The sequence below is a fragment of the Hippopotamus amphibius genome, chromosome 14 (genome assembly GCF_030028045.1).
Source record: "Hippopotamus amphibius kiboko isolate mHipAmp2 chromosome 14, mHipAmp2.hap2, whole genome shotgun sequence".
NCBI classification, from domain to species: Eukaryota; Metazoa; Chordata; class Mammalia; order Artiodactyla; family Hippopotamidae; genus Hippopotamus; species Hippopotamus amphibius.
In genome coordinates, this window is record NC_080199.1 from 15,469,675 (window position 1) to 15,482,346 (window position 12,672).

The window sequence follows — 12,672 nt, forward strand, 5'->3', positions numbered from 1 at the left end:
GTTTTCTCTGTACTATTCTAACCAGAGGTATTTGGGTGGAATAATGGATCCTAGTTCTATTAAAGAAAGTGGTATAATAAATGGTAACTTCACACAGTCTTCAAGTGAATAGAACTGCTGATAAAATTGGAAAGTAATATGTAATTTGAAGAACAGTAAAAAACATCTTGACAACTTTACTTTACATCTTAGAAAATGAGGAGTTTTGCCTCTGGAGTCTGTGAAGCCACAAAACCTGGTAGACAGCTTTTCTGGTGGCCAGCACCTCTGATTTGGATAAGAAAAAAAAGTAGTATAACATATATATAAAAATAATAAATCATTTTGTTAGAGCTTGAAATCTTGGGTGAAGTTGGAAAAACGAAATCCAAATAAACTAACATCTTGTATGTTTCAATACTTGCTGCTGGTATAAAAGAAAGTACAATATACTTTATGCCGTGTAAAAACTATTGGAAAAACGCCTTTGGAATACACTTGACATCACAGTAGAATCACAGTGCTGACTTGACAATTAACACTGAGGGCTGTCCATTGGAAGCATCCATAACCATGTGCCCATTGTGAGTAATATCTGGTTATTTCCTTTTGCTGCGCACCTGAGGGGGAAAAAAAAGACAAAAAAAAAATGTTTAAAAGTTTTAAAGTCCTCCTTTCCAAGGCAATGCATTTCTATGTCCATATCTTCATGTGAAGCAATCACACTACTGAAGGCACAAAGGTAAATACCAGGGATGTATTTAGTCTATGTAGGAAGTAGCCCCATTACAACCACCAGTAGGACTGGGCTTAATGCCAAACAACCAGTAGATAGAGTTCTGATCATTCTGATTCACAGATATGCTTTATCACTACATTAAATTCAAAAGCAAAATCATTTTACTGACTCAAAACCTGGAGATAAATTAAAAACAGGGTGACAGAGAAGCTAGGAAATCTGGCATCTGCATGAGGGTTTCTTATATTCACACATGAAGGAACACAATAGATTTGGATGTTAATATCATGTTGTAATCCCTGATTGACAAGCATTCAAAGTTGATGTACATGTATAAAATATCCTGGTGTTTCATTTGTGCGGCAAAGCAGTTGTAGGGCGTATAGAAACGTGATCTGTGGATAGAGGATCAAAGAATGAAAAGAGAATCAAAAGCTTTAACAATGACTCAACCAAGCAACTTCTCTAAAATGAAAGATGATATCAAATAATAGGACAGTTCTTTGCAAGCCCCTGAGTTCTTGAATTCTACCAATTTCTAGCTGAACTGGAAGAGATACAGGTTTTCTGATAAATGCATAATCAGAACATAAAGGAAGTGAATGCTATCAATTCTGTGTTCCACAATCATCAGTCTTAATAGCTGTATCGTATCTTGGTTCCTTGATGGATGCAAAGAACAAAATGAAATAACGTCAAGACTTGTGAGCTCTTATGTCTAAATGTGTTTGGGTGAAAAAAGACTTCAAAGGTAATTTCTTCCCCAAAGAAGAATGTGAAAAGTTTTGAGTCTTTAAAACAGAAAATGTACTATCTATGTGAGGCTGACTCATGTCACAAGATGGGTCACTTAGACATATGATTACAGATCTATTTTATAAAACCTGACTCCAGATGCATTTGTGGGTGCTGTCAACAAAGTTATCACCAGAGATAATGGACTTCATACATGAAATAGAAAAGTGATAAGACACCTACCTTCATATTAAGTGTACTTTCTTTTTCTCTTATTGCTTGCATACCTGCTACTCCCAAAACAGCACTGAATATGAAATGCTGTATATTAAAATGTCACTTAAGGAGAAAAATAAGAAACTCTATAAGCATAGTTGGACTCCACTGGGTGAAATCTGAGACTATTTCCATTATAAGGTAAGGATTTAAAAATAACACCTTTGGGGGAACTAACTGCATATCATCTCCCTCTTCCATTTTTTTTTTAAATAAACTTATTTGTTTATTGGCTGCATTGGGTCTTCATTGCTTCATTGTGGGCTTTCTCCAGTTGCAGTGAGCAGGGGGCTACTCTTCATTGTGGTGCTTGGGCTCCTCATTGTGTTGGCTTCTTTTGTTGCGGAGCATGGGCTCCAGGCACTTTGGCTTCAGTAGTTGTGGCACACGGGCTCAATAGCTGTGGCTCACGGGCTCTAGAGCGCAGGTTCAATAGTTGTACCATGGCACGTGGGATCTTCCTGGAGCAGGGCTCGAACGCATGTTCCCTGCATTGGCAGGCAGATTCTTAACCACTGCGCCACCTAGGAAGTCCCTCCCTCTTTCTGTCTTTTTTTTTAAACCTGGCCATACTTGTGTGGTTATATATTTATGCACTCTCTCGGTGAAACTATGAATAGCCAAAAGAAATACAATTCGCCTTCTACTACTTGACAGTCCTCCCATAGCCCTTCTCAATGTAATTTTTTTTTATTTTAAAAAATATTATTATTAGCAACTTTCAGTCAAAATGGTCTTTGCTTCATGGTCTGAAATACTTGAAACTAAATAATGAAAACAAGCTTCCTGTATGTAAAATCCTTGATTTGACCTTTCTTTTCCTCATCTGTTGCTATGGTGTAGACCACACTCTGGCTGACAGCACAAGTGAGAGAAGGCATCTTTTTCACAAGGCGGGGTATGAAAGGAGTTGAGATGACTGAATGCTTGTTACCAGAGTCCTCCAGGATGGGCTGAGCCTGGGATGGAGAGGCCCAGTCTCACCTCTCTCTCCTGGGACCACTTGCTGACCCTGGAAAAATCACTTAAGCTCTCTCTGCACCTGCTGCCTCATTTATGAAATAAGACAACTGCCTACCTCACAGGAACTAAGTGATGGCTACAAACTGCAGGTTGAAAATTAACTGACGGTTGCACTGAGCTGAATGCTGGGTGTGATGATGATGCTGCTCGGAGACGTGGCCCCTGAGTCCACGGGAAGCAGCAGCATCAGCCGGCTTGTGTGATAAAAACAAAACACCTGGGAGGCCCTTTGGTGAATTGTTTGATTTTACCTTTACAAAAGCCCAAAGTTGAAGCTGAGACACGTTTAATTCATTGAGTATATGGTAACCCAGGTGGCAAAAAGATAATTAAAAGCTTACTAACACTTTCTACCCTGTGACTTTAAGAAGCCACTTAGGCCCGTCTGCCTCAGCTTCTGTATTTGAGGGCTAACAGTGCCAGCTCACAATGGTTGTGAAGATTAAAAGAGACAATGCCAAAAAAGTTCAAATTCAGGGCAAGCAGAACCTAAGACAGTGAAGTGAGTGTTGGGTTTCTTGGCCATCTTCCCCTCCTTCTCATGGGTTTGGTTCATTATAGTTCCTCCAAAGTAGGTTGAAATTAAGTTTAGTATTTAAACTCCAGCTTATAAACAAAGCCACCATCATGGAATTAGATCTTACTAAAAGCAACAGAGCAATAAAAACTCCCCTGTATGGATAAAGGCCAGCAGTAAGTGGTTCAATACATGTAGAATTATGGTTCAAGACTCTCCATTCATTCTCACTGAGCTACACGGCCCTACTTCAATCCCAGTAATCCTCCAATTAATTGATTAATCAATTATTTAATTGAAGTATAGTTGGTTTACAATGTTTTAGTTTCAAGTGTACAGCAAAGTGATTCAGTTACACACATATATATACAAATATGCCTTTTCAGATTCTTTTCCACTATAGGTTATTACAAAATACTGCTTATAGTTCCCAGTGCTATACAAAAGGTCTTTATCTATTTTATATGTAAAAGTGTGTATCTGATAATCCCAAACTTCTAATTTATCCCTCCCCCTTCTTTCCCCTTTGGTAACCTTAAGTTTACTTTCTATGTCTGTGAGTCTATTTCTGTTTTGTAAATAAGTTCATTTGCATCTTTTTTTAGATTCCACATATAAGTGATAAAATATCTGTCTTTCTCTACTTCACACAGTATGATAATCTCTTAAGTCTGTCCATGTTGCTGCAAATGGCATTTTTCATTCTTTTTCATGGCTGAGTAATATTCTATTGTGTGGGTGTGTGTGTGTGTGTGTGTTTACATACACACACAGACACATACATCTTCTTTGTCCATTCATCTGTCAATGGGTATTTAAGGTTGCTTACCAGGTCTTGGCTATTGTGAATAGTGCTGCTATGAACATTGGGGTGCATGTATCTTTTTGAATTATAATTTTGACTGGGTATATGCCCAGGAGTGGGACTGCTGGATCATACAGCAACTGTATGTTTAGTTGTTTTGAGGAACCTCCATATTGTTTTGCATAGTGGCTGCACCAATTTGCAGTCCTGCCAACAGTGTAATTGGGTTCCCTTTTCTCCACACCCTCTCCAGTGTTTATTATTTGTAGACATTTTACTGATGGCCATTCTGACTGGTGTGAGGTGGTACCTCATTATAGTTCTGAACTGCATTTCCCTAATAATTAGCAATGTTGAGCATCTTTTCATGTGCCTGTTGGCCATCTGTATGTCTTCTTTGGAGAAATCTCTATTTAGGGCTTCTGCCCATTTTTCAATTGGGTTGTTTTTTTGTTATTGACTTGTATGAGCTATTTGTATATATTGGTAATTAAGCCCTTGTCAGTTGCATCATTTATATTTTCTCCCAGTCTGTATGTTTTCTTTTCACTTTATGGTTTACTTTGCTGTGTGAAAGCTTTTAAGTTTGACTAGGTCGAATTCTTTATTTTTGCTTTTGTTTCCATTACTCTAGGCCAAACTCCTCATCTTTAAAGGTCTAACTTTGTGGACATACTGGCAGGTATATTGTCAAAGTTAAAGAGTACTGAAGAGTTAAGATTTCTCCTTTTTGATTAATGGAATAAGGAATTTTCCTCTCCCCTTATCCTCTCCTAAACAGCAAGGCTACTGGGAGGTAAAAAATTAGGCAAATCTTTGATGAAATCAGGAGTCATTTGAAATCCCAAAAGACAAAAAGATCTGGACAGGTTGCCTTATGCAACTGGATCCAATGGGCTGTGGCAAGACAGAGAGACGGTACCTAAGGGGAGCAGATCTCAGCAATCTTGGGAGAACACAGCTTTTCAACTAAGGGGTGCATTCTAAGGTGTGTCAATAAGGAATCATATAGAATCACGTTTGCCTGAAGCATGTACACTGTTGAAGTCCTAGGAGGAGAGAGATTCTGAAATGCAGGCAGCATTGTAACTGCCCCATCTCTGCAGGCTAGAGAGGAGGACAGGCTAAATGAATATGCATTCTCAGTTCCTCTCTAGCTTGCTTATTCTCATCCTCTCTCTCCCCTCTCTCTCTCTCTCTCTCTCCCTCTCTCGGTTGAAAGGAGTTTCTGTGTTAAGCAGAGAGAATTTTGCTTAGCTGGAATTTTGCTTGCTTACCTAGCCACAAGTATCCTGCAAATATTAATACACAACCCAGACAAAACTCACTTACTTCAAAGGTGAGTAGTAGGAATAACAACAATAATAAAGTAGGGCAGGATCTGTAAACTACACAAAAGAAAAATGAGGAAAAGGAACAAGATAAGCATATGACAAATGAAAAAAATACTCACTGAACAAATGAAAATTATGAAAAAATAGAATGAAATATATTCAAAGAAAATGTAATAGAACCATCAACCTGTGGACAACAGAAATCCGAGAATACAGGAAAACATGGCACAGCAACAGAAGATGATGAAACATGAGTTGATAGAGGCCAAAAGTGAAATGGAAGAGAAAAATAAAAACATCAAAGAAAAGATCATTTTGAAAGGCAGCATAGAGAAGATTAGTTGCTTCCAAAAAAACGATATGAGACATGGAGGACAGGGTTGAGAAAGCAAGCCAAATAATTGTAAATTAATAAAAACTTAAAAAGGATTAAGGAGATAATAACTTTATAAAATAGACAAAGGACGGACAATATATACAGTATAAATATTTGTAAGAGGAGAGTCCAATCAAATAAAAAAATCAGATATAACTGAAGTAAACTTCTAGAAATAAAAGACTTGAATCTAGAGACCAAGAGTATATGACTTCCTAGGAATAACTAATGACCTTCAAAATAGAGAAAGGTTCCTTTGAGTATCCATGAAGAAGATCAAGTTATTTTAAGTTAGAGATGCAACAGGTAAATATTTCTTAGATTTGACCCTTGAGGAACACAGGGGTTGGAGGCACGGACCCTCTGGACAATCAAAAATTTGTGTATAACTTGACAGTCCACCCCCTGTACCCACAGATTTAACTGTGTATTGTGTTGTACTGTAGTACTGATTTACTGGGGAAAAAAATCCATGTATAAGTAGACCTGTGCAGTTCAAACATGTATTCTTAAAGGATTAACTATATTTATAATAAGTCAGGGATTCTAACTCCAATGCATCCTCCTTTAAGATGGTACAGAGCTTTGTTTTTAACCTTTAATTTGTACTGCCACCTACAACAGCAAACACATTTAACTTTACACTGAGTCTCAGTACAGATTCACTATCTATATCCATTTACCCTGAAAGGACTTTCATGAAATACTTACTATTACTATGAAAGAGACGTTGCTACTTTTCTTCTATTCCATTCTTTACTATTTCATTTCTTAAATCATGCCTGCATGGTTGACTAAACAGATTTCACAGCCCCACTAATGATTTACAATCCAAAGTTTGAAAAACATTATACAAAGAGGACAAATTTTAGCCAACAAAGAGATGGAAAAACTATTATTTAAAACAAGTAAAATAATAGAGGTTTAAGTATTTTTAAAGATTTGAAGGTAAACAGTAGAAGAAAAACTAAACTAAAATCTGGTCGTAGAGTGGAGAGAAGGAAAATATGTTTTTAGTGTTTATAACATAGAGTCAATAATAAAGAAATAAAGTATTCCTAGAAGAAATCAAAGGGGATCACACATAAAATAATGAGCAAAGAAACAAATATTGCAGACTACACCTTACAAGATTTAAAAAAAAAAAAAAAAGAACACTTTCCCCAGACGTTAAGTTTTTTTTCCAAACAAATGAATTCTAACCTGTTAGAGTAAAAAGCTTGATTTAAGCTAATCCTCCCAGGGTTGCAGCTCTGAATGATGCATTGATATCTGATGCTTACACATTTAAAAAGGTGACAATCTGACAATCCGACCAAGCGTATACAGAAATAATGTCAAGAAGATATTCAACTGGGATGAGAATGAGGATATGTATCTCCTTATGTCTTTCTGGAGAAGTAACCTGAGCCACCGGTAGGGCTGAAATCCAAGAGTGATGTTCTGTCACCCTATGAACTTCGGTGATGGCCCCACCTTGGCTACCACGTGAAAGGAGCAGCATTCTCAGGCTCAACACAGAACACAGTACCTAGGGCAGCACTCAGCTTCCACCCCCTGACCACCCCCACCCCCAACAATTCACCCCCTCTGCTCCCTGGACCAGCTCTGTGACCTTATGTGAGCCCTTGACCCAATCTCCTCATCCACGATGTGGGATAAAAAAGGACTATCATGAGGATTAAGTGAAATCATACATGTGAGAACTGTGTAAAATAAATTATAAAGAACTACACAAATGTAACATCATTAATATTGTTAAATTAGTTGCAAGAATATTAGATCAGGAATCACAAGATTTCTAATTCTATGACCTATGTCTGGTTTTGTATGTATGTTACACTTAATTTGAAACACTTACTGAAAGAATAGATGTCTAATTCTGTGTCTGCTGCAAACTAGTTATCTATATAGGGCCACCTTCCTTCTAAGGTGTCTTAGTTTCCTCAGATGTAAAATTAGGTGTTGAATCCTATTATGTTATCTGGACCTATCCAGAATTCAGTGATCTATTTCTCACTACTCAGCATTTGATGATATGTAATTATAACACATTTTTAAAATGAAGATTTTGACACATAGGTGGGGACACATCTCTTTCATGTGAAATGCCTAAGTCAAAAGAACAAAAAGCTTTGTGAGGTTCCTGGCTGTTTTGTGACTAGGTTACACAGGGAATTACAAGTGATTATTCTAGTAGATGAAAGCACTCTGAATTTCAGGCATAAAAATGTATTAGGGCTCCAAGTGCAGCTTCTCTATATTTGCATACAATAAAAGTACTTATGAGAAGTTCAGAACACAGACTTCATCATCTCTAAACCAATATTTGAATTCCAACTCTGCTAACTCTTTAGGCAGCTCTGTGACCCTGGGCAATGTCCTATACTATGAACTGTGGAAGGTACTGCTCTTCATTTCTAAGGAGGAAGAATGAGATGAAACAGTGACAGGGGAACTTAGGCTACATTTTAGATAAATCTTTCATGTAGAATTACTTAGATACTGGGACTTTTTTTAAAAAGACATTTTAAATATTATACAATTTTATTCTACTTACAAATGAAAATCTGAGAAATGCAGAAAAGTACAAAGAAGTAAAAATGCACCCATAATGTAATGCCCAGAGACAAAGTTTTGACAGGAAGCCCCACCACATATAGTTGGAAGCCTCATCCCACCCTGAGCCCCACATCTCAAGTGGCAAGAACACCAGACCTTCCTTCCCTCCCTCCATCCTTCCATCAGTTCCATTCCCACCTTATTCCAGAAAGAATTATGGGCAGCTGCATGACATTGGCTAAGTCCCTTAAACTAGACATCAGTTATCATATTTGTACAATGAAATATTACTACCTGATCATTGTTAGAAAGATCCCACGTGACCTGGGTGTTATTCACTGAGTATCTTTCTCACACCTCATCTCTGTAAAAGTACTTTGTAAACCTTCAAGCATCATTCAGACTACAGTGTTAAGGTATTGTGAGTTCCTGATTTGTCCTGATGACATTTGCATCTTCCAGAAGGTAGAGAAAGCATAGAGGGGTAACTGTACCTAATTCTAAACAACAAAGAATTAGGGAGAAAATGACAGTATCAGGTAGGATTTTTCTTCACAAATTAGAAAACAGAAATGACCTACACCTTTCCCTGGCAGATCTTCCTAGACCCAATGAACAATATTCCACCTCTTTTTTCTCCAACTCTCAAATTTCCTGGATGTTTCTTGACAACATGTGCATCAAAAATGTACTGAGCACCAATCAGAATGAAATGCAAAGGGTCTACAAAATGAGAGTATTCTGTGCTCTATGAGAATCTGAACCGAGAGTCCAAATGTATGGAAAGTTCCATCCAAAATCTCTCTCAGGCACATGAGCGCACACACATCCTGCACCCCTCCCCCACCCCTTCTGCAGACTCTCAGCAGAGCTGCCTTCAACCTGAAACCGTGTTAAGACCCAGTCATGGACAAGGATGCAGATGCAGAGAATGGACTGGAGAACTCGAGGTTTGGGGGGGCGGGGGGGTCAAGGGGAAGCTGAGACAAAGTGAGAGAGTAGCACAGACATATATATACTACCAACTGTAAAATAGATAGCCAGTGGGAAGTTGCTGTATAACAAAGGGAGTTCAACTCGAGGATGGAAGATGCCTTAGAGGACTGGGACGGGGAGGGTGGGGGAGAGTCGAGGGAGGGAGGGAATACGGGACATGTGTATAAAAACAGATGATTGAACAGGGTGTACCCCCCCCCAAAAAAAATAAATAAATTAAAAAACAAAACAAACAAAAAAAAACCAGTCATGAAGTTTTGTCTCTGGAGGCTTATAACGCAAAGGGCACAAAGTGCTTGTTACCAGACCCCTGGTGGAGATTGTGAGGTGTGAACCCTGGAGACAAACTTAAATCACAACTCCCTGCAGCAGGCTCACCTGTTTTGCTGTTTCAGTGAGGGCAGCAGCCTCGGCCTCACCCAGTTGCTGCACCATCTTGTAAAAGAGGCTGTTTCTATTTTGCAGCAAATTATATGGCCGATTATATTCTTTCCGTCTCCCTGAATCCAAAACCTGTTAGTCAGCAGAAAGAAACCCATTAGCACACAATGTTTCCCAGTAACATATTATAACTTAGACACTATTTTGTAAAGGGACAGGAGGGAAAGAATAGAGAGAATCTCTTTGGGTGGTAGGCCTGGTCTTGGTAGGTTTAAATGGTTTGATTACCTTGTTTTACTGGGCAAAGTCCTAATGAAACCGCGCATCTCAGATGGGGACTTGAACATACAGGCCAGTACTCAAACCCAGCCAATACCCAGATTGGGACTTGAACTCACTCTTTTAATTAGAATCACTCACCTGGTTTCTGGACTTAGTGAAGCTCAGGTTCTTTAGGTCTCAGCACAAAAAGAATTCAGTGAGAGACAAAGCAATAGGTAAGAAGTGGATTTATTTAGAGAGATACAGATTCCATAGACAGAATGCAGTCTGTCTCAAAAGGCCAGAGTGGCCATAGAAGAAACACTCCACGGACAGAGTGTTGGCCATTTTAGAAGGCGAAAGGCCCTGAAATATGTCATGGTCAGTTTTTATGGGCTGGGTAATTTCATAGGCTAATGAGTGGGAGGATTATTCCAACTATTTGGGGTTACTATTAGGAATTTCCAGGAACTGGGCAACCCCCCACTTTTTAGCCTACAATGGTTGGCCTTGGAACTGTCATGGCACCTGTGGGTGTGTCATTTAGCAGCTAACGTATTGCAATGAGCGCATAAGGAGGCGTTAAGGTCTACTGGAAGTTGAATTATCTGCCATTTTGGACCTAGCTGGTTCTAACCAGTTTACGTGGTATCCTCAAGGGCTATGTCATTCTTTTAAAGGTTGTGCCCTGTCCGCTTCCCTCCTGTTTCACTAACCTGAACTTTTGTTGTTATAATGTTATAGGAAGGAAAAAAGTGAAAGTTTTAGACTATGATTAGGGGCGCTCAGCAGTCTGGAGCATTTTATATCTGGCCAGGGGCATTCATGGTTGTTAGAGCTTTTAGCTCAGACTCCGAGCTCCGAGGGCTGTTTTACAGACCGTCAGAGTTGGGAGATTTCTTGATCAAAAAATCAAACTCCATTTAGCTAAAAAGTAAGTTGATGTCATACAAACCAGATGGCAATGTCCTGACAAATTAACTGTCAACTTGCTTTGACAGATTCTGAGCAATATTTGGGGAAAAAGTAAATGCTTCCAGAATTTCTTTAGCATCCTGGATTATGTCAGAGGCCAAGAGGGGCAGAATCCCTTGTCCGAGAGGTTAAGGTGCTTCTTGACGTTGGCTTTGGTTGTGGTTTATTATTCTGAGAGTGAAAAGGCTGGCAAAAAGAGCCGCTACATAAGCAGCTTTAGCAGAACTGCTCTGCACAGAAAAAATCTCCAGAAATCCAATTTTCTCGTTGGATAAGACTAAAGAAGCAAGTAAGAAATTGAGCTTCCAATTGCAGCGATCACTGCCCTCCCAGCACACAGGGCAGCCCAATCTGAATCAACAAGGATCCGAATCTCTGCTGTCACAAATTACCTTTCCTTCCTCTTTTTCTTTCTTCAACTGCCTGCCTTTCAGCCACTTTATTGCTTATTAACATGTTCACTAACTGGAGGGAGAGGAAGGTGCTCTTAACTCTGCCTTTCTACCTGTTAATGGCTTTGGTTAATCATTTCAGAAGGAAAAAAAGAGTCTGAAACAATTGGCCCAAATGATGTACCTAGGAAAGCTTTTCTGATGTTAAGTGGTATTTATTTCTTCATTTAGGTCATATTTAAAGTAAATGTGTCTTAAGAGAATACACTGAATCTCTAAACAGGACACAGGTTGTTTTCTACATCTAGGTATTGCAGTTAATTCTATCGCATGGTATTTAGTAGGAAACATGTATAAAGCCTCATAAAGTCCATTTTGTGAGCCCAATTCTTGCATCTCCTCATATCTAAAAAAGCACTAAAGTCATTAACAGTGACATCTGCTCCTTGTGACTAGTAGCAAACCTCTGCCAAAACATGTGCTTGACTACACGTGCCCCTCTTCACTAAAATCATACATAACACTGACCTTCCCCCCTACCTCTTTGGAGCAGTTTCTCAGAACTATCTCAAATGCTATCTCCCGGCCTATAATCCTCATTTTGCCCCAAATGAAACAACTCACAGCTCTCACACTGTGCATTTTTTTAGTTGACATTACCAACGTAGTGGCCTGCATTATATTTTATAAGGGTAGTTTTCAGTTTTAGGTGGGGGAGTAACGGAACTCCGATAGGTTTGTTGTAATGTTTGATAATTTATAAGAACTTAAATTTTAACTTCTTTGAGATAACACTTTAAAAATGTAAACATAATATACCGTGTTAATACTCTTTTGATATGCATTAAAACAACATACAGTACCTTAAAGTGAACTGCATTATTAATACAGCCCCAATGGATGGATTCACAAGGTTTGAGAGATGGGATGCCCTGGCATATAAGTGCAATGTAACAAAGACCATGGTGACCATCAGATCAATGAAATCACCCCATTACTAAAACAGCAGTCTTTGGCTTTGAAAAGGAAAATAAAAATAGCTGTGAGTTGAGGATTCACTGTGTTATATGCTTTATAATCATCAGTGTTAATTCTCAAGAATGTCTCTCAAGGGTAGACAAACCAGGTGCATAATTTCCATCAATCCACCCTTCCATTGATCATTCCTTCCTTCTTTCCTTTCATCCTCTCATCCATCCATCCATCCTATAAGTACTGAGTATCTATTACCAAAGCACTGTTCTAGGAATGGGAGATTCAAAAATTAGCAAGTCTATCAAGAAGCTCAAGGCCAGACAGAGATGAAGACTGAGGTGCAGTT

General features: G+C 38.7%; 1 protein-coding gene across 2 annotated transcripts in view; it reads right to left on the reverse strand.

The window, feature by feature from the left end:
• Positions 1–521: 521 nt before the first annotated feature.
• LOC130835676 (ATP-binding cassette sub-family C member 4-like) overlaps positions 522–12,672 on the reverse strand; it is a 175,740-nt gene continuing 163,589 nt past the window's right edge. For both annotated transcript variants that reach the window (XM_057707374.1, XM_057707373.1), the window contains 2 exons: positions 9,721–9,855; positions 522–599 (listed from right to left, as the gene is read on the reverse strand). In XM_057707374.1, the coding sequence (XP_057563357.1) occupies positions 579–599; positions 9,721–9,855 (156 nt within the window). In that variant the 3' untranslated portion in view covers positions 522–578. The remainder of the gene's footprint in view (positions 600–9,720; positions 9,856–12,672) is intronic.